The 21,077-nt window shown below is 47.6% G+C and overlaps 1 protein-coding gene across 1 annotated transcript in view; it reads left to right on the forward strand.

The window, feature by feature from the left end:
* Nucleotides 1-850: 850 nt before the first annotated feature.
* The window catches only part of LOC116851123, a 54,577-nt gene continuing 34,350 nt past the window's right edge, over nt 851-21,077 (forward strand). The window contains exon 1 of the mRNA XM_032830208.1: nt 851-937. Coding sequence (XP_032686099.1) covers nt 907-937 — 31 coding nt within the window. The 5' untranslated portion in view covers nt 851-906. The remainder of the gene's footprint in view (nt 938-21,077) is intronic.

The raw sequence follows: 21,077 nt of genomic DNA on the forward strand, positions 1-21,077 counted from the left end.
AGTGGTTAGTAACTCGAGCAAGTGGTTAAGGCGTCCGCCGTACAGATCGCGTCGTTGTAGACGCGCGATCTCGTTCGCATCACTGGCGCGTTCACATTTATGCACTTTTGGCGCGCTAATGAACTTTTAGTGTACGTGATTGACAGCGCGCGCGTCTGCGATCTTTTCATGCCGAGCAACTGCCATGGACACAACGCTCTGTATTCCATACGTCTTTCGCTTGTGTCCCGTGAGTCTCCTGCGGAAATAAATATTAGAGTGCCGAAAACAACGTCATGCGATCGTCAGGACATATCGTAAGTACATTATTACGGAGTAATCTCCTCCCTTCTCGACACATACAGCTAAAATGACCAGACCTTCCGATTTTTCCGGGATACACTGAGAGAAAAATTATCTTAAAATCAACAAATATTTCCTTGGTGGATGCCATTAACATATTTACTTAAATCTACATTCTCTTTACTTAAATCAAATATTGTTTATTTAAATCAAGTAAACAATATTTGATTTAAGTAAACAGAATGTAGATTTAAGTAAATATGTTAATGGCACCCACCAAGGAAATATTTGTTGATTTTAAGATAATTTTTCTCTCAGTATAGTCCCGATTTTTCACCTTTTGTCCCGAATTTTTTCGAGTGCTATTCGGGACACCGATTTGTCATCATTTTCAATGATTGTCAAATAATTTTCGGATCTTTTTATCTCCCTCCCCTCCCTTACACATTTATGAAGTGTCCCGAATTCAGGGCTGGGAAATCTAGTCACCTTAATGTTACGTATATTATAGCTTTTTATCGAAATATTGTATACGATATTTTTCAAGAATACGGCCCCAGAGCATCACGACGAAGTAGCTGGCGGCGGGATACCGCAGCAAGAAGCCGAGAAGGAGGATGCAGAATGCGGCCAACGACACACCATGTATCTCCAGGTGCGTCAAATTATTTATCACTCACGGTGTGCTCGATTTTAATGGAGATAACATGAGCTCGTTGAGATTGCAGAGGTATCACGAGTCGAAATTTAGGATCTGCTCTCGGAAATGCCGGTATTCATAAGTCGTCATTGATAAGTAATCATGAATTCTTGAATCGCTGTGATCATTCGTTAACCTGCAATTACTTCATATAACGTGAAATATCGATCGAGGCAATCGAATAACTGTCCATAAAGTCTAATCTGCAGTTAATTATATCCTTTATTGAAGACAGTAACTTGAGACTACGCGACGAATACCGGTCTCTGGGTCTCTTTCGAAAGTTCTAAGATTTACAGTTCTAACGATGCCTTTTCTTTCACTTCTGTTTATTTTTTCTGTTGTATCGAATCCAAACCCAAATCTCCTTTTGACGTATTTATAATTGTTATATTCTTGTTGTCAACTTTTTTTCCCTCTCATCTCTGCAAAATATCAAAATCTTTTGGATATTTCAAATGCTAACAAACTCACGTTTCGATTTGCAAGGCTTAGAAAAAGATGCAAAATTAAAATTTTCACTCGTCCTTCGGAGGAATCGGCAACAGAATAGCGTTGAATCTCTTTTCGTTAAGATTCCTGATCTCTCCCCGCGGAACTCTTGATTAATGACGTCAAAAATAAGGAAATGTGTGCTCAAATCCCGCAAAAAACCGCCGAAATTAATAGATATATTAAAAAAAATAACGCTTGCAATCGATCAAGTGCTAAAATATTTCGAACACTCTCTCCTCTTGCTCTAATAATCAATAACTAATCATAAAATTAACGTGGCATGACACTTTTAACCTACATTTCCTCATTATCTTCACTCTAAATTTCTTGGAGTGAGACTTCACTCCAAGGTAGTGAAAATTGCGCCAGTCGAAGTTAGAGCGAGAATTTCACTCCAAACGAGTGAAAACTCATTCCAAACGAGTAAGAACTCATTCCAAGTGAGCAATTTTTTCACTCGTTTGGAGTGAAGTTCTCGCTCTAACTTCGACTGTCGCAATTTTCACTACTTTGGAGTGAAGTCTTGCTCCAAGAAATTTTGAGTTCTCAACACACATTTACTCATTGTCTTATTAATTTCATAATCACTTATTTGTCAGAATGAGAGGAAAGCATTTGAAGTATTTTAAGAGAGAGATGCACTCCATCAATTGCAAGTGTCATTTTGTGGTTACGTATTTTTTCGACGCGCTTAGCAGAGATTTTGAGCACGTATGCCTTCTGATGTGATCAATCAAGATGGCCGCGGCGAGTAGCCAAGAGCCTTAACGCGGACCTCGCGGTGTTGAACTCGAAGCCGTCGCAAATAGCTTGGGATCGAACGCGATCGTTTCGCAATATCGCGGCGATCCACGCGCGTCCGCCTGATCGGTCCGGGTGCAATCTCGCGAACGCGCGCGCTTCTTCCGATATCTCCGACAGCGGAGGACGCCATACCTCTTCTCTCTTTCTCTCTCTTCATTCCCTCCCACTCTCTTACTCTTGCTTTCTCTCTCTCTCTCTCTCTCTCTCTCTCTCTCTCTCTCTCTCTCTCTTTCTCGGTGCCTTAATTTACAAGAGCGATCGCGATCACGGAGATAGCCGGGGCTTGTCGGGATATAATTTAGCGGTAGTCCGCTTCTATACACGATCTCCCCAATCAACCACTTAAGCCGACGATGTATTTACGAGGTGTTCTGTAATTTTCTCTAATTCGACGCGACTCTTCTACCACGGCCACCACGATGATTGCCGTAGCACGCGTAGCACCGTGCCGTGGTAACCGTAACCGGCCGCGATCGCCTGGATGCGGCGACCGGATGCGACCAGCCGCGAGTTCCGGTCGGCCGTTTAAGCCGCCGGCCTTTCTCTCTCTCTCTCTTTCTCTCTCTCCCCCTTTCTCTTTCGCCTCTCGCTCTTTCGCTCTCTCCTGATCGATCGAAATACAACGCGAAATCACCGCGTTACGTCACTACGTTCTATCGTTGCGAAAGCGCGATGTCGATTGATCTTTCGCTTTTGTTTATTCAATCACTTCAATAATGAGATGACTTGGAAAGTCTAAATATTTTATATAATTCTAACGCGTAAAATGAAAGTAAAATGAAAAAGTCGCTAAGAATCGCATATTTGATACACTTCTAACCAGAATCTATAAGTGCTGTGGAAAATTGGATTGGATGAGAAGAAATGGTACACCAGATCAATCCTAACCTGACCTAACTGTTGCCAAGATAGAACTGTTGTTATTTTTACTTGAAATAGAAAAAAAACAAAGCTACAGTATTTATCAGAGCTGTGAATTTTCTTGAGAAGGTCTTTCAGAAGCATGTAAAAAATCCTCTGAACCAGGCCAAACAATTTGGACGAATTCGGGACAAGTCAGCGTCCCGGATAGTGTTCGAAAAAATTCGGAACAAAGGGTGAAAATCCGAGACTATCTCGGGGAACGGGAGTCATCTTACACACGTAGGAAGTGTAGGTAATAGTTCCACTAATCGAATTTTACACGAGAGGAAATGGTGATCGTCAGGGCGAACCGACGATCGACTCGAAGGCTCGTTCTATTGTCGGCTTCATTAACGTTCGGCTGCTGCTGTTCTCCAAACGGGAAGATGGAGCGCGCCATTCGTCGGCGAGTCGGCCGTCTTTCTGGCCGACTAACTACGGCTGATGGCTGCCGCGACTCGTGTTCCGCGTGGACTGACCTCCCCCGATACAGAGCAGATGATTTAATGCCGGACAATCGATCTTCATTCGCGCGCCGTTTAGGATAACTATCACCCACGTGACTTCCGTAACGATATTACGTCCGCTCGGCTCGATCCTTCTCCCTCCTCTTTCTTTTCTCTCCTTTCCTCTCCTCAGTCCCTTTTTCTTCCGGCTATAGCAGTAACTCTATTAGGTTTACGTAATCGGCAATCTCGGTTTCACGATCGAATCCTTCTACCCGTCTATCACACGTATTTTCCTCGTCGTCCGATTAACAGGTAGCGGATCAATGCGTGCGTATGCATGTTTTATCAGAGCTGTGAATTTTCTTGAGAAGGTCTTTCAGAAGCATGTAAAAAATCCTCTGAACCAGGCCAAACAATTTGGACGAATTCGGGACAAGTCAGCGTCTCGGATAGTGTTCGAAAAAATTCGGGACAAAGAGTGAAAATCCGAGACTATCGCGGAGAACGGGAGTCACCTTACACACGTAGGAAGTGTAAATAATAGTTCCACTAATCGAATGCATGAATGTTTTGCGTATTAATAAACGATCGCAGCGATCGTTTCATTCTGCAACGTTCCACTTGCGATGTTTACGTGGACCTCGCCTCGAGAGCGATAATCCTCTCGCGCCGTTCCCACCCTCCCCCCTCCCTCCCCTTCAACTCCATTTACGTCCGTCGACGCGCTCAGTCGACGCCGACGAAAACACACGTTTCTCGTGGCCGATCGGCCCGATATCCGGATACATCGGGCGAGCCGGAGACTGGTAGACCGCGTGTCTGAAAGGATGCTAACTAGATGCTCGACCCCGAAAAGGGGGGCTCCGAGAAGAAGCAGCCGATCGGTCGGTTAGTCTCTCTCTTCTACTCCGTGTCTCTCTTTCCCTTACTCTCTTTCGCCCTCTCCATCTTCCGCCGCGCCTCTCGCGGCGACCAGCGACCGAGAGCGGGCTCTCGGGGCCCCTGCAGGAGAGATTAAAAAGTTAATAGGGGGCGTGCTGTGGGGGCGTGCAACGTGTACGTGGTGCCGGGATTTATGTCTGCACCACCGAGATATCGTTCCGGTCGAACGCCAATAGGCACTGCGTCGTTCTAAATCTCTCTCTCACTCTCTCACTATCTCTTTCTCTCTCTCTCTCTCCCTCCCTCCCCCTTTCTCTCTTTCTCTCTCTCTCTCTGACTCACTCACTCACACTCTTTCTCCCCCGACGCCCCCTCGGCTCTTTTCCTCCCCCGAGTGATTCGGTATGAAGCACGCCTTTATTCGCCTCGTTCGATCGAGACGAATTAACGATCGCCGCGCCGGCGCGACGTTATTGGTTGTACGGTATTACCAGGGGAGATTCCAGGCGAGAGACCGAGGCGAGGAAGAGGATCCGTTTCTCTCTCCGGAGATGGAGAGAGGAGGATTGATATCCTTTCGTCGTGAGACACCGGCCGAGGGCATTCAGGTGTTCTCGGGGTAGATGCCGGTGGTGTCATCCCGCTCGCCAAACTCTTCAACCCGTGCGGTCGCGTGGGTGACACGCGTCCAGTGGCCTTTTGCCTCGATACACATCTCGCGATGAGACTTGCGATCTGCCAGCGGTCAGTCTCGTAATTGCAACTTGCAAAAGCAATTATTATTCGCGGACAAGTGGAGAAATTCATCTAGAGAGAGCTAATTAATGTTTTCCCTATAGTAATCTCGGTCACGACCCTGTATCGGGTCTAAGATCATAAAAATTTTCACTACTCTACTTTCTCCGTAGGTACACGCAAAAAAAATTTCAGCTGTTGCAATCAAATAGGAACCAACTGAAAATTAGGTGATCAGAAGCGATATCTCTGTTATGAAAACTAATATTTCTGTTGTCGCAACCGAAAATATTCGTCTGAACATTCAACGATATTAGAATTTGGTTGAGGCAACTAAGAACAATTGACTATACAGAAGCCTCATAAAGGAATTTTTCTGTTCCTACAGCCGAGTTTTCGTCTGATCCCTGAGCAATCGAAAATTCGGTTGCACCAACAGAATTGTTTTTTCCGTGCAGGTTCTCCATTTCGACGATAAAAAGGGTGGCGCATGCGGCGCGCCAAAGCTCGCGTTCTTTTTCGAGACCTCGACAGCTCGCGGCAGCTACATAACACGCGATAAGACGCGATTCATCATCCCGACGGGAACTCCTCAAACATCCGAATAATTTTACGGATAGATAGGACGTTATCGCGCGGCAACGAGGCATAAGGAGAAACGCGTCATGGAAGAACTCTTTATGGGTCTGAATTTCTTCTTGTTTATTTAGCCTCTCGTCGATCACTTCCCGTGGGAACTCGCGCGCCCGGCGTTTCTACCGAAGATCATTTTGGAAGCGATCCAGTCCTCGTGCTCGTAAAATACCCTTTCCCCTTTCTGTCTCTTCGCGCCTTCGAGACTTCGTTTGGGATCTCGACGTCGCGAGTTGGCTCGTGATCCGGTCGCCACGATTGCGCACGTCCAGTCGACGTGGCTTCCGGGGTTTCCCGCGTCACGATTTCTCCCGCGATGCACGAGAAGATCGATCTCACCACCGGCACCGCGCCATACCGTGCTCTGAGTATTTCTACGAAAGAGCACCATTCTCTTTCTTCTTCTCCCCTCTCTCTCTCTCTCTCTCTCTCTCTTGGCCAGGTAGAAGGCTCATAGGAAGACCGCGCGACTAGAAGACCATCGAAGACCACTTAGGCTCTCTCCTCTCTACTTCGGTCATCCTCCTCGGGCTTCCGTCCTTCCCTCCCCCCCTGCGCCCCCCTCTCCATTTCCTCCAGCCTCATAGTCCGCTACGGACGCCCGCAACCCTCTCGATTTCATTTTTTCCCCTTTTAATTGCCGATAATTTATACTGTATGGGAAAATATTAGATTCGTGCGAAACCGTATTAAAGGAGGCCTCCGCCAGCGTCTAAGGAGTGGAAGCAGCAGGGTGGATGGAAGACAGAGAGAAAGAGAGAGGAGAGGACGGGAGGGGTGGAGGCCTCGAAGGCCTGTAATTATTGCCAAATATGAAAACTGCAACCCATAAGATTAATTTTTGCGCGAGATTGATGCCGCGGGATCGAAGGGTATCGAAGGCTGGCGGGAAGGGGACAAAAGGTGGTCCACCTTCTCTCCCCGCGTCTCCGTTCCCCCCCTCCCGCGCCTTACCGATCCATCGGTTGGGGCCTTCGCGGGACCTTCTTGACTCCTTCCTCCTTGAGAGACGATCGAATCCGCCTCTCTTAACGAGATTCCATCCTTCCGTCACTCATATTAAGAATAATAATATGCCAATAAATGCCAAATTACGGTGCCAGGGAGAAAGAGAGAGGGAGGGAGGGAGGGGGAGGGCGGGAAAGAGAGCGAGAGCTGCGGCACTAGCTGCGGCACTGAGGCCCACGGGAAATCGCATCCTCCTCGAGCATTCTCTCGTCCGAAGCATCGGAATGCGTACCGCGAGCGTACTCCGCGTATCTTTACTCGAGCCTGTCGTTAAGTACGGAGGTATCCGGGATGTGGAGATTGAATATATACTGGCGAGTTGCGCTTAAACGCGTCGGTAAATTGCGAGTTCCGAAGCGGGCTCTCGTGTGTGCTCCTCACACGTAGATACACGTTTCCCTTGGGAGCATCGACGCTCTCTTTCACTCTAGAAAGTTCGTGGGGCGATATCATGTTCCAAATACGCGAGTATTCAATTGGAAAACTCCACTCGAGTAAATTTCCGCTGAAAAAGTTAGTGTTTCAAAAGAAAAATGAAACAAATGAAGAAGTGCGTAGTGTTTCAAGAGCGTGAATGTTTCGCTCAAATTTAGAGTAGATTCTTAATCTATATGAACGAATATGTTTCAGCCTATCAAAGTTAATTTATTATAAGTTAAGTTAATGATGGAGACACTTTTTTTACTCCCCATATCTCGAGTGAAATCTTAAAGTGAACATTCAGTTATAAAATTTGACAATTCACTCAAAGGGCGAATGTTTCTAAAGTAAGCTGAGAAGTAAAAGAAAAATGGAAAGAAAATGTGATCGCGCGTATCTCGAGTTTCGGCGCGTTATGAATCGTGCGAATTTTATTCTCCCTTCCCGGACGTGGTGGTGGACCCTGGCTTTCTCGCGCGATACGTTCGTTAATCGATTGTCGAGAAATCGAGAGGCAATACCGAAATGTAAAGGCGGATCTCGACTCCACGGCGGCGGCGACGGCGGCGGCGGCGGTGGCGGCGACGGCGGTGCGCATTACCGGCTTTAATTACGAGAGCCGTGAGAATTTCGACGAGCCCGGGGAAACGGCCGGCGGAGATTGAAGTTGCAAAGTTTGCGAAAGCGCGAAAGATCGCGTATCGATGTAATGAGCTTCGGTGATGAACTTTTTTGCCGCGAGACGTCGGAAACCCGATAGTCTGCCGGCGCATTTAACGAACGAGTGTGTTTGTCTTCGGGCTTATTATTTCTCGTGTACCTCGAGAGAACACCGTTTTCAGGCCGTGTCCCCTTCTCGCTCTTTCTTCCGAAAGAGAGAGGCAGAGAGAGAGAGAGAGAGAGAGAGAGAGGGAGAGAGAGAACTCAACCTCTTTATAATGTCATTGTAACGATTTTTTGCAACATGCCATTTTTCATTGTGGAAATTCGCAAAAGACAATCGCGAATTGCACGAAATCAGCCGCGTGACTTTACAACTTGGCAACCAGCCGCCTTCTAAATCGTCTTGTGACGTCAACAGTAGTTCTTCTGGACCAAAAAGGAATTTTTGGCTAAAATAATTGGCACACATTAGCCATCAAGATTAGTAGTCATATACAAAGTCACAAATAATCGCGTAGATTGATGAGATTAATTAACGAAACTTCGACGTGTGATTGATTATACACACTGAGAAAAAGATACTTGACAATTTGTGATACGCTTATTTCTGTGAAATAAAGTTTATTTTTGTGGAATAAATTTTTTCATAAATTTTCAGGTGTTTTTCCTCAGTGTACTGATTAATAATTAATTCTATCATTCAATTAAATTATTTATAATTGCGTGTACAACAATTGATTAATTTCGATTATTGACTTGCTGATTATTTCAGCCAAAGAAAATTTCCATTGCTTAATGCCCGACACCGCTAATTACGAATCGAATGTTGAACGTCCACGTTGAGTTTGCACGAGATCTTCGATTCGTGATCAACAAATGGCGCACGGATTCGCACGGTGTCGTTTATTTCCATGTAAAGTTTCGCGGCCAATTAAGTCGTATAGTCGCAGAAACAAGACGAGAAGGTCCACTCGAAGGACTTCTCTCTCTCTCTCTCTCTCTCTCTCTCTCTCTCTCTCTCTCTCTCTTCCTCTGTTTTTCTCTTTCTCTCTCTTCATGTCTTCTCAAGAGAGGAGCTCGTGTGAGATGGAGAGAGTGCGATTTTTCTTTTTCTTTCGCCAATGCCGTAGTCAATCGTCCTCCTCCTATCAGACATCTAAGGTGCGTCGATTTATACGCTGCTACCAGGCTTTGCACGATTCGTCGTTGTGAAATTCGACGCGGCCGGTATGTCCGCCTCTACACGCGACACAAAGAGCGTCATTCGCGGTACCAGGCCCCGTACCGGTCTCGTTAACTAATTACGCGCGATATATGAGCATCGTGGATCGCAACAAGCGGACATTAAACCTCTCGTTGGCGCTTTCAGCGTCTCGTGAAATTTACGAGATAGCAAGTCTTGTAAAATTTATTTACATAAAAAAAATATAATCACACCCTTGGCATTTTGCTCTTATGTATGGCTTTAACAAGACTCTTCAAAAAGCAAAAAGAAAATATTCCAAGCAGAATATTTTTAAAGTTAGAGCAATTTCTGCATTCTACTTCAAGTAGACATGTAGAATAGACTGCGCATTGTGCTGTGGGAGGGATAAAGTCGCATTGTCAAGAGAGAAGGCAAAAGTAGCATACTTGTCTAATTGTCTAATTGATGGAGAATACGAAGGGGAAGAGCAATCCTTCCCTCTCTTTTTCCCACTATATTTCACTTTCTTATTTTTTCCTACACATCACCTCCTCCTAGTTTTTTTTTATTTACGTTTATTGAAACATAAATCGTAAAAGCGCGCAGTCGGCGTGCGGGAGACGCACAATCGCCGCTCCTCCGCGCAGCGTCCGCGGAAAATCGGCGGAGGCATCCTCGAGGATTCCAGGCGCATCGGTGCCTGCGGTGACCCGCGATCCATGAATTACACGGTTGACCATTAAGACAAAACCGGGCCCGCGCCGTAACTCACCATAGATTTATAGTAGTCGCGCGCGCGGCCAGGCAACGGCGACGGTGGAAAAGAGGCGCACCGACGTTATAATCCTCCCGGTGTGTCCTCGCCGGTTTCGTCCCCGGCACGCTCATGCACGCGCGCCCACACCCGCGCGCGCACGCACACACCGCGACACCGAATAAAATACCTCAACATCGGGAGGACAGAAACTGCAGAAAATGCAGCTTTGCGCGCCGTCTACCCGGCGTTGATCCCGCCCGGCGTAAAATATATAAAAGCGACCCGGGCTATAAATATCGCCTTATTTACGGACAACAGTCCACACCGGCCGGGGGATAAATTCAGCAAAATGCCCATTTAATTAACACCTTATTTATTGAGACGTCCGCCGGGCGCGACGGTTACTCCGTTCCCCGGAGGCTAGATCGAGTTAGGCTTCTGTCCCGATCTAGCGCCGACGTTATCCGGCTAAATCAACTTTCGTTCGTCCTTTATTGCACAGAAAGAAAGAGTATTCTTGTTTGGAAAATATCTTTATTTTTAACATTTTTAAAATAAGGTTAATGTTGAAATGAGATTGTATGGCGTTGAATAAGTTAGTCTTCAATTCATAGATCCACATCGTAGTGATCAGAATTGCAATTTCCCATGTTAGGAAACCTCCCCATATCCGGCGACTTTATCTCTCCGCTTCTTCAAATTCCTGAAGATCTAAAGAATCTGCGAGTTTCGTGGATCGCGAATTGAAGGTGAGTCGTGTTAATTGTCGCCTTGAGGAGGCTGAGAGACCAAGACGCGCACAATGTGCGCATAGAATTGGCAAGAGAGGCTGCGAAAAGGCCAGAGAAGTCTCACGGGGAGGGCTCGTTGAACGATCTCAGCTGAGGGTTCGCGAAAGCAAAACGATCCCTCGACGAGAGCGACAAAGCGCGCGGCGCAACGGAATAAAAACGAGGGGCACGCGATATACGACGTCCCCTGCACTCCGCGCCGTGTCGAACATGGCACGCGAACGATTACAATATGCTCTCGTTTCGAGTGGGTTGTTGAGCGGGCACGTGCACGGCCCGATTGCTCGCGCCGTTCCTCTCGGATTATTGTATCGCTTTGCGCGCGCGGGGCTCGAATCGCAGCGCGCGAATCCGACGTCGTCGTCGTCGTGGGCCGCGACGGCGACGGCGACGCGTACATCTGTCTCGCGCAGTAGCGTAATAATGCGCGCCTCGTAAAAAGCGGCCGGTCGCGCGCACGCTCATAAATATCGGCGCGCCTCGAAATTCCCGAACGGGCGGCCGTTAGTTTCCGAATTATTAGCGCGACAAAAGTGGCGAGCGAGATAAAAGAGCCGGGCGCGCGTGACCGCGAATCCATTAATAAATTCGCGGGGTATAGTCCCGCGGCCGATACGATCTCTCTCCGCGCGCAAAAATTACGCGCTGCCGCCGCGCCAAGGACTCTCCTCTGCTCTCCTCTTCCCGTCTCGCCGCCAATTAATCGCCGGCGAGGGTACTGTGTATCGCCCGTGTCGATTAATCGCTCGCCAATTATAAGCGCGAGGAGAAGGAGGGGGAGATAAAAGTGTAGCGAGTACGATAATGCGAGCACTTGATTATTTTTTACGACTTAGCCGGTGTCGTCCGAGCGCACGCACACGCACGCATAGAGACGGACGGTGTGTTGAAACGCTCCTCTTACGTAACCCCGAGATAGATTGTACACAAACTTTACAGCAGCTTTGAGCACATTGAGTCACAAAATTCAGCAACGTTGAGTCCCTTACGACTGATCAGATCGCACTCATATTTTTATCGCATAGAGTGATGAAGTAGAGATACGAGATAGAGATGAAAATAATCGACTGAGACAGACTTTCATGATTGTCATGACGTGAGACAATCAATGATGGATGCTTTAGGATCCTTTTCATTATATTTATGAGGTAAGTATATTGTATTGTAATAAATATGTTGTAATAAATTATTAAATTTACATTATATAATAGTGTGAATTTTTTGTTGTACTGATGCAGTAATGAATTTACTAAAAAAAAAAATGCAACAAATTTACTGAGAAGAAATTTTCTGTAAGTTACACTTGGATTTTCATATTACATTTGTCATGATTAATCATAAAGGACTTAATGTCGTTGAATTTCGTAATTTAATATATTTAAAGTTGCTACACAAATCTTACGTACGTCTATCGGAGAATTTGTTTAAAACGCGATATGTCGCATTATGATATGAAACATGATATGAAACTTTAAGCGTCATCTTGTCGCTACGTCAATACAACAGAAAATTTACATTATTGTATGATGTAAATTTAATAATTAATTCAATACGTGGGTATTTACAGAGTATTTACGGGGTTATTTACATTCATGAATATAATTAAAGAATTGTGTAAAGTTTCCATCACCAACTGTGTTCCACGTCGTGATAATCATCAAAGTCTACCTGGGTGGATAAAACGAGTCTCTCTCTCTCTCTCTCTCTCTCTCTCCCTTTCTCTCCCTTTCTCCCGGCCCTCTCTCTTCCACCATGTCCTCCTTTCGTACGAGACGCAAGTTCACGAACGCGCGTTTTAATTACGACAAACGTAAACGCACAACTCGCGATATCTCGACCTGTTGCGCGCTTCTTAACGACGACGGCGATGACGACGTTTCGCTCTCCGTTACAGCAGTGTTTGCTTTATTTCGGGGATCGTGCAGATTACATTTGTACGGCGGTAACGTCCCTGGAAATTAGAACCTCGTTAAGCGGTCGTTTCGACGTCCTCCTCAAGGTGCGCCCCCTCCTCCGATATTTCTTCATTCGAGTTCGACCTCCGGTTTCCACGCCACGCACACTCCCTCACGCACGCGTGCGCTCGTTCAGGTGCTACTTTCCGCGGAGATTCAGCTGCTGCCCGCTACTGCCCTTCATCGCCCGCTCCCCTCGTCTCGCCCCTTTCGTAGAGAGAGACGCGCGTTCGAGGTGGAATCTTAGGGCCACTACCGGGCGGTAAAATACACTGGCTAGAAAGAGAGAGACAAGAGAAAAAAAAGAGAGAGAAAGAGGTTCGGTTACACCTGCTTTACAAAAGGCGGACACGGAGCCATCCTTGTTTTTCGCTTTCTCTCTCTCTCTCTCTCTCTCTCTCTTTCTCTCTCCTTAATAAATGATTTGCCTCCTCCTTCCCCCTCGACCCACCGCCACTCCGCGTGTTGCCTTTCGTCCTTGTTTCTCCTGCGCACGGTTTTCTCGCTTACACTAAACGCTCGCGGTAACCTAAGCGGCGGTTGTTGAATATGCAGATCGGTCCTGTTTTGCAACGCGACTTCGCGAAATTATTTCGATCGTCGCGCGGCTCCTCGTCGTCGTCGGTGTGCATGTGTGCGTGTGTGTGTGTGTGCATGTTCGTTTATGCGTGCGTGCGTGCGTATGTGCGTGCATTGTTGTCGTTACACGTACCTACTACGCGATAGCTAGGCGGCTCGCGTCGCCGTGTAATTTATGCACCGCCGCGCGAAACAACGCACGCCGCACGTTGCCGAGCGTTACGCGTGTACACGCGCGCGCGCGCGTGAGTGTGAGTCTGCGCGCTGGCTGCTTGCGTGGGTGCGCATTGTTGGAGTGCCGAATGCGTATCAAACTTCCTGGAGTGATTTAGCGTGGTATTTACTCCGGGAGAATCGCCCCTCCTCCCTCTCTCTCTCTTTCTCTATCTATCTATCTATCTATCTATCTATCTCTATCTCCCTGCGGTGAAGGCCGCCGGGACGAATTATTACGTTCCCCAGGACGCGCGAGGATTATTGCCGGCATTAAAAGTGATTTCTCGCTGGCGAGCCACGATGCTGCCTTGATTTCCACGTAAATTATCGAAACACCTCGCAACACTCGCTGATAAATGCCTCCTCTTTTTCTCTCTCTTTATCTGTCTCTCTCTCTCTCTCTCTCTCTCTCTCTCTCTCTCTCTCTTTCTTCCTCAAGAATGCGAACAATTTGGGATCTCTTTCTTTTCGTGAGCGCAATTGAAAGCGTGTTCGCGACGATTACACGCGTTTACATTCGATGAGCGATCTCTCGATCGACGATTTGGTCTTAGTCGTGAATCTATTGTATCGTGAACTCTCTGCTCTCCGGTTTTTAAACCGCACGTGCTATCGTCCGTCACACGTGTCGCCGGGTTGCACTTAGACGTCGTCGTTCGTTCGCTCGTTTGTTTGCTCGCTCGCTCGCTCACGCCAATGTGCACCGGGATATTCATAGTTTTCCTTCCCTTCTCGTTCGCGTTTCTTCGCATGTCGAAATTACAACGTGTCCGAATTGCCGTCGTAAATCTGTTCGGGTCGTAAAGCCGCGCGTATCTCAATTGCGTGTGTGTTTTCTTACACGTCTCTATTACGCGTGCGTTTACCGTTCGCGCGAATAAGGGTTGCTTGAGAGAAAGAAAGAGTAAGAGAGAGAGAGAGAGAGAGAGAGAAAGAGAAATGAAAAAGGGAGAGAAGGAGTAAAGCGTAAAGCGATCGTTGTTATTTCACCGCTCGGAACTTGGCCTCGCGGTTACCGATCCACCTGTAATGGCCTCGTGATCCCGTTCGTCGACAGAACATCGACAGAACGTCGCCCAGCCGAAATTAGACACGAAAAAACATCTTTCTCGTATACTTTCCCCCGACGCAAGCCACCAGATAGATAGGTGTATGTAAATTTGATAGCGTTTTCATACTAATTGATTTCTAAAGGTTGCACCTCTCATTTGTGATTTATATGGCTCGCAATTGAATGAGAAAATAGAAATACAAAATGCTCAAAATTTATTCCAAACAATACGTCATGTAAAACACAATATGAAGGACCGAATGTCCTATTCTGTTGTTGCATCAATACATGTAAGACAAAAACAAAGTTTCCACCATCGATTGTCTCACGTCTTCACGTTATAATCGTGAAAGTCTAACCGGGCGAGCACGCTAATCGATGTAATCACGTCTTCTCGAAATTTTAGTCCTCAGCAATCACGATCGTTCGTCGTTTGATCGGTGCCATCGATTCGAATTTCGACATCGCGTCCCGGAGTGCGTGCGTGCGTGCGTGCGTGCGTGCATGCGTCTCGTAAATCTATTTCCCGTTGTCAGCGCTAATCTCCTCCTGAATTCTCGGGACCCGTATATACAGATATGCGTACATGCGTACGCACGTGCATACACGTGGAGTCTGCTGCTGGCTCTTCGACACGCGTACTACGTGCATGTAGATCGGTCGCGCGCGTACGGAGCGTCCACAAAACCGAGTGGAGTACACCTGCGCAGCTGCCGGCGGCCGACTCGGCGGCGGCAGGTGAATCTTCGACTCACCTGATCACCGTGTAGCTCCGCGTGTACACACACGCGTACGCGCGTGTAACCGGCGCGCCGTGGCTTCGCATTAACACGTGTGGAGAGACAGGGAGAGAGCGCGGAGGGAGGAGCGAGGGAGAAAGGTGGATTCGCCGCACGTTGCGGAGAGCGAAGCGCGGAGAGCCCCGCGCCGTCTTTGGCGAGGGAAAAGTGTCTTCGAGGACACCGGCAGGTGATATCAATTGTACGAATTATGGTCGATTGACTGGCGCGCGAGCGGCGGGCTCGTGTCTTCCAGGAGACACGGGCTGCACCGAGCCGAGGAGTTGTGAGATCAAAGGAGCGGCTTGTCGTACATTCCCGGTCAACTCGGGCTGGAATTCGAAGGGTTTCGTTCCTCGAGAAATTCTGACGAGTCGAGCGATCGCTGACGGGTCGAGTCGCGCGATGTGAGCGGTCGTTTCTCTCCGATTGTGTACATGTGTGTATGTGGCCGATGATCATCCGGTGGAGAGAGAAAGAGAGAGACAGAGAGAGAGAGAGAGAGAGAGAGAGAGAGAGAGAGAGATGGAGCCCCGTATCGGCTCTATACCACTTGGCCTGCGCATACAGTGGGCAATCTTTGTAATTATAGAGTAGACGCGCGTCCCATTAGATCGATACCCTCGCGCAAATTCATCGAGACGGGGAGACTGAGGGGAAGGTAGAACCGGAGAGGAGAGAGCGCGGTGTTCGGTCGTGATAGAGGAAGTCCGGACACGAAAGAGGAATCGACAACGTCATCGATCGAGTTTGTCTAGAGAAAAACACTTTGTCTGTTCTTGAGCCCTTGCGCCAATTTCATCAAATATTAAGCTGTGTAGGGATTTAAGAGAATAAATAACGAATGATAATTGATACATAATTGATAAATCAACACACATCTTAATACCTGGTAAGATAAGGTGACCAACCCTGAATTCGGGACACTTCATAAATGTGTGAGGCGGAGGAAGGGGGATAAAAAGATCCGAAAATTATTTGACAATCATTGAAAATGATTGAAAATGATGACAAATCGGTGTCCCGAATAGCACTCGCTCTAATTCGGGACAAAAGGGGAAAAATCGGGACTGTCCCGAAAAAATCGGGAGGTCTGGTCACCTAGCTGTATGTGTCGAGAAGGAAGGAGATTACTCCGTAATAATATTACTTACGATATGTTCTGACGATCGCACGTCATTGTTTTCGGCACTCTAATATTTATTTCCGCAGGAGACTCACAGGACACAAGCGAAAGACGTATGGAATACGGAGCGTTGTGTCCGTGGCAGTTGCTCGGCATGAAAAAATTGCAGACGCGCACGCTACCAATCACGTATACCAAAAGTTCATTAGCGCCCGAAAGTGCCAAAAGTGCATGAATGTGAACGCGCCAGTGATGCGAACGAGGTCGCGCGTCTACAACGACGCGATCTACGGCGGACGCCTTAACCAATCGCGTTCGTCTCGCACTACGAGGTTGTCATCGTGGTTATTCAATCTAGGCGTTGGTAATGAATCATGCGAAATGCTCGATCTTCTCGCGCCAAGCAGCCATGGACACACATCGATCCACATCGCTCCGCGTTTCTCACGTTTTTATCCGTCGAAAGTAAGTCTCGCGCGTTAATAAGTCTCGGGAGTGTTGAGAATAGCGATGTGCGATCGCCGGGGCGTATCGTGAAGACGTCATATGTAAGTAATTTTCTCGTTTCTCCTCGCGATATATGCGGCCAGTGCTTGTCGCGACGTGTCGCGCCGACGTCCCTTACATTTGCTAATAACGTCGACTCGTTCAAGTAGCGATAGAATCGGGCGATCGTCGGATTTATTGAACGGGAATTAGAAATGCGATGACAATAAGAGAGAAAGAGAAAGAGATGCGGAATATTCGGGTGGTTGCGTCGCTTGTTAGGAAAAGAGATACGGAGAGAGAAGTATCTCATGGAGCGCGTTCTTTTCGGCCGCGGCGTCGTTCATATATTGGCGTATTTTTTCAGCGCGATTCAACAATCGCGCGACCATCTTGATTCTCGATCTTTCTGCATCGAGCAACTGCCGTGGACACATCAATCGACATCGCTTCGCATTTTACACGTCTTTAACCCATCGAAAGTAAGTCTCGCGCGGAAATAAGTATCGGGAAAGTATCGAGAATAGCGATGTGCGATCGCCGGGGCGTATCGTGAAGACGTAATTTGTAAGTAATCTTCTCGTTTTTCCTCGCGGTATATGTAAGGTGACTAGATTTCCCAGCTCTGAATTCGGGCTGGGAAAATGTGTGAAACAGGAGGAGGGGGAAAAGATCCGAAAATTATTTGACAACCATTGAAAATGATGACAAATCGGTGTCTCGAATAGCGCTCGAAAAAATTCGGGACAAAGGGTGAAAAATCGGGACGTTTGGCCATCTTAGATAAGAGCTGACCAAGAGTGCTGAAAGTTGAGGAACTATAACGAGTGTCTTTTTCCATCTCTCTTTTCTCTGTCTTTACATCTCCCCTCCTGTCCTCATCATCACCAACTTATCATCTCTTCAAATTACATCGTCGCTTTGCATACGATTCGTTTACGCGATTTTGCAACAAGATCTCTAAATTTACCCACGAATCGGAGACGAGTGGGCGAATGAACGAGGACGATGAACCTCTTCATCATCACCCCAGTTTTCAGCACTCTTGCTCGGGTCTTATCAGGTATTAAGGTTGTGTTGATTTATCAATTATGTATCACTTATCACTCATTATTTATTCTCTTAAATCCCTACACAGCTGAATATTTGACGAAATTGGCGTAAGGGCGCCAGGAACAGATAAAGTGCCGGACGTTCTTCACTCGAGGATTTAAATAAAAAAAAATATATGTATATAAATCACTAAACCCTTAAATTTACATCTCGTTGAGTTGGCCGGGACAGATCAGATGGCATTCGAAAAAATCCGGGCTAAAGGGTGAAAATCCGAGACTGTCCTGGGAAAAACGTCCGGTCGGTCTGTTGATGAAGACGTGGGGTGCAGAAGAAGTGTAGGAAGCGATGGGTTAGGTTGGGTTCAAGCCGCGTATGAGCGACGGCACGATCTTCCCGCCGGTAATGATACCGCGGCGAGGTTTCCGCGTCCGCCTACGCGCTCGCGCGTTGTTCCTCGCGGCGCTTTAGAACAAAGGCCCGGTGGCCATCAAAAAATTCCACGCGCTATCCGAGTTGGCGCGTTTTCCCTTTGTTTTCCCGCGCCGCGGCGCCGCGACAGCGTAACGGCCGTCCGCGAAGGACGGGACAGGTAGGCAACGAGTACGACGGGAAGTCGGTTGTAAAGTCGGCCGAGCGCTTTTGTCGGGCCGTCGCGGCCTCGCAACGCCGAGGAGAACACAGCACCCACACCCACCGGGACTCACGCTACTCACGCGCTTTTTCCACGCGCGCGTTGCAGGAAGCTGTCACGGCTGCACCGAGGGTCGACCCGCGCGCTTCGCGCTCCGCCGGGAGCCAAACGGTTCACCGTCCTCGTTCATTCTCGCCCCCTCGTCCCCGGCTCGTGGGTAAATTTAGAGATCTTGTCGTAAAACCGCGAGTCCGCGACGATGTAATTCGAAGAGATGATAAATCGAGTGAGAGTATATCTTGATATATCCGCGACTCCTTCTTGAGTTTCCGATTCTAACATGCGGAGAAAACTTTGTAGCGAAAATCGCTGGAGCAAAGTTGCCGAATATGGCGAGGTTTCCTAATACGGGGAATTGCAGGTCTGATCGATGTAGCGCGATCTGTAAGTTGCCTTCAAAACTATCCTATGTAGTGGTACCCTTTCTATGTTAAACGTCAGTAGTGTCTTGCGAGTCTCACTTGAGACAAGTTTCAAGTAATGACTAATAAATGACTTGATAAGACCATAAGGAACCTAAATTACATAAATTCTCTCGCATTCTATGCGAGATTATGTATACTTTTTTTCCTAAAAAAATCTCGGCTTGGTCGATATTACGAAGAAGGAAACAAGAAAATCAATTCCACCGCGAAATCGACCACCGCGAAATCGACGCGCGCAACGAACTACAGAGAGATCGCGAATCGGACCATTAACGCATCGCACCCTGGCCATCGCATTCGTGCGCGTCTTCCTCGCTGGGCGAGTAAGTAACACACGCTCGGCTCGTGGATACACGCGCTCGCAGGAGAGATACGGCCGGCGCATGTCTCTGCTAATCTAATTTACTTCGGGCCAGATAAAAAACTCATTTACCGCGAGCCGGGCGGTTGGTCGGTCGGTCTTGGGAAACGACGTTTTTCTGCGCCCACGAGAGAACCGGAAGTGACGCGCCGGGTAGCCCTTCGCGCGGACCACGCCACGATGAGATCCCTCTTCGCGGTGGCAGCGGCGGTCTGGAAAAGGGGAAAAAAGAACGAAACGAACGAAGGAAGGAAGCGGCGCCGAGAGAGGAGAAAAATAGGTGAAATCGAGTCGAGTCTTAAGGCCGGGATGGGATTAGAGCGGTGAGGGTGCATAAATCTCGGGGGGAAATGGAAGCGGACCTCGTCGTATCGGCCGTTTAATTGTTTCGTGTCGTTTCGTAGGAATGCGCGAGATAGAAATTGCGAGGACCGCCGCGCGGCTAAATGGAAAAACGAACGGGTAGAGGGTGGCGGGGAAGGGAAGCTATTTGCTCGGGTAACGTTATCGCGGCGGGAAAATAATTGGCTGTATGAAAACAGTCGCGTGTACGTGCGCATGTACGCATGTGTGGACACGTGGTCAGGTGTTAAACATTTCGCGTTACACTTACAGCGATGGTAGCGAGACGGTAACTTGAACTCGGGAGTTATCAGAATTCAGTTTGAACTATCAAGATTTCTGAAGGGTTCTAAAGGGTGCTGAAGCTGAAAACCTTACCGACATAATACTGACATTTTTCTGCAAAGTCGTATCGGTTGTATGGAATTACAAATGCTTTTACGCGATGAAAGTGCATGCGAAAATAAATAGGAACATTGCTCAATATGTGACGAAAACGAAAAGAAATTTTTTAATCTCAAACTGTCAGTTATACTTACGAGACTTATAATTCTGTTTATAATTGCAGCATAATATACTTAAATCATTATTTCATGTATAAAACAATCGTTGTATATAAGCGACGACATCTGATTTTGTCGTCTTGAATTTCAACAATTACTCATTGAGTCGAATATGTAATGTATTGATGGTGTAAGTAACGTATTCCCTGTTTAACGCCACGTGATCTCACTTGAGGATCAACATGTCAGAAGTAAAGTTACTCTCCAAACAGCAGTGTGTCCTTTTTCTCTGCGTGGAGCACGCGACAAGTAAGTAACGACGGGTGCACGTTGTGCAAACGGAAGATCCTCGCGGCGCAATACTGCGCCGTGCGAAGAGAGACGCCGGCGATGCATCAAGAGCCACGACGGCGAAACAGCAGAAAATGGTTTAATCGTTAGAAAACTATTACGTTGAAAGGGCGCGTTGCGATCAACGTGCGAGCGAACGAGCGAGCGAGCGGGCGAGTGAGGGATAGCGCTTAATGCGCGGTAACTTAATGCAATATTTATGCGCCGGCTAACTACATGATATATATGCAACGAGATCGCGCTCGCGCCGCGGGGGCGGAGAGGAGGGGGAGGGGGAGAGGGGTAAGGGGGAACAGTAACGCTTTTCCGCCGTGCATAAAATTTATGCGCCAAGTTTAATGAAAATATCTTTCTCTGCCCTTCCCCTTCCCACAACAGTGATTTCATTTCTCAACGCCGCTTCCCCGCCTCCTCTCTCTCTCTCTCTCCCCCCCCCCCTTTCTCCCCC

Source organism: Odontomachus brunneus, unplaced genomic scaffold (assembly GCF_010583005.1).
Source record: "Odontomachus brunneus isolate Ranch 3 - 2012 unplaced genomic scaffold, Obru_v1 Obru_scaffold_166, whole genome shotgun sequence".
Lineage (NCBI taxonomy): Eukaryota > Metazoa > Arthropoda > Insecta > Hymenoptera > Formicidae > Odontomachus > Odontomachus brunneus.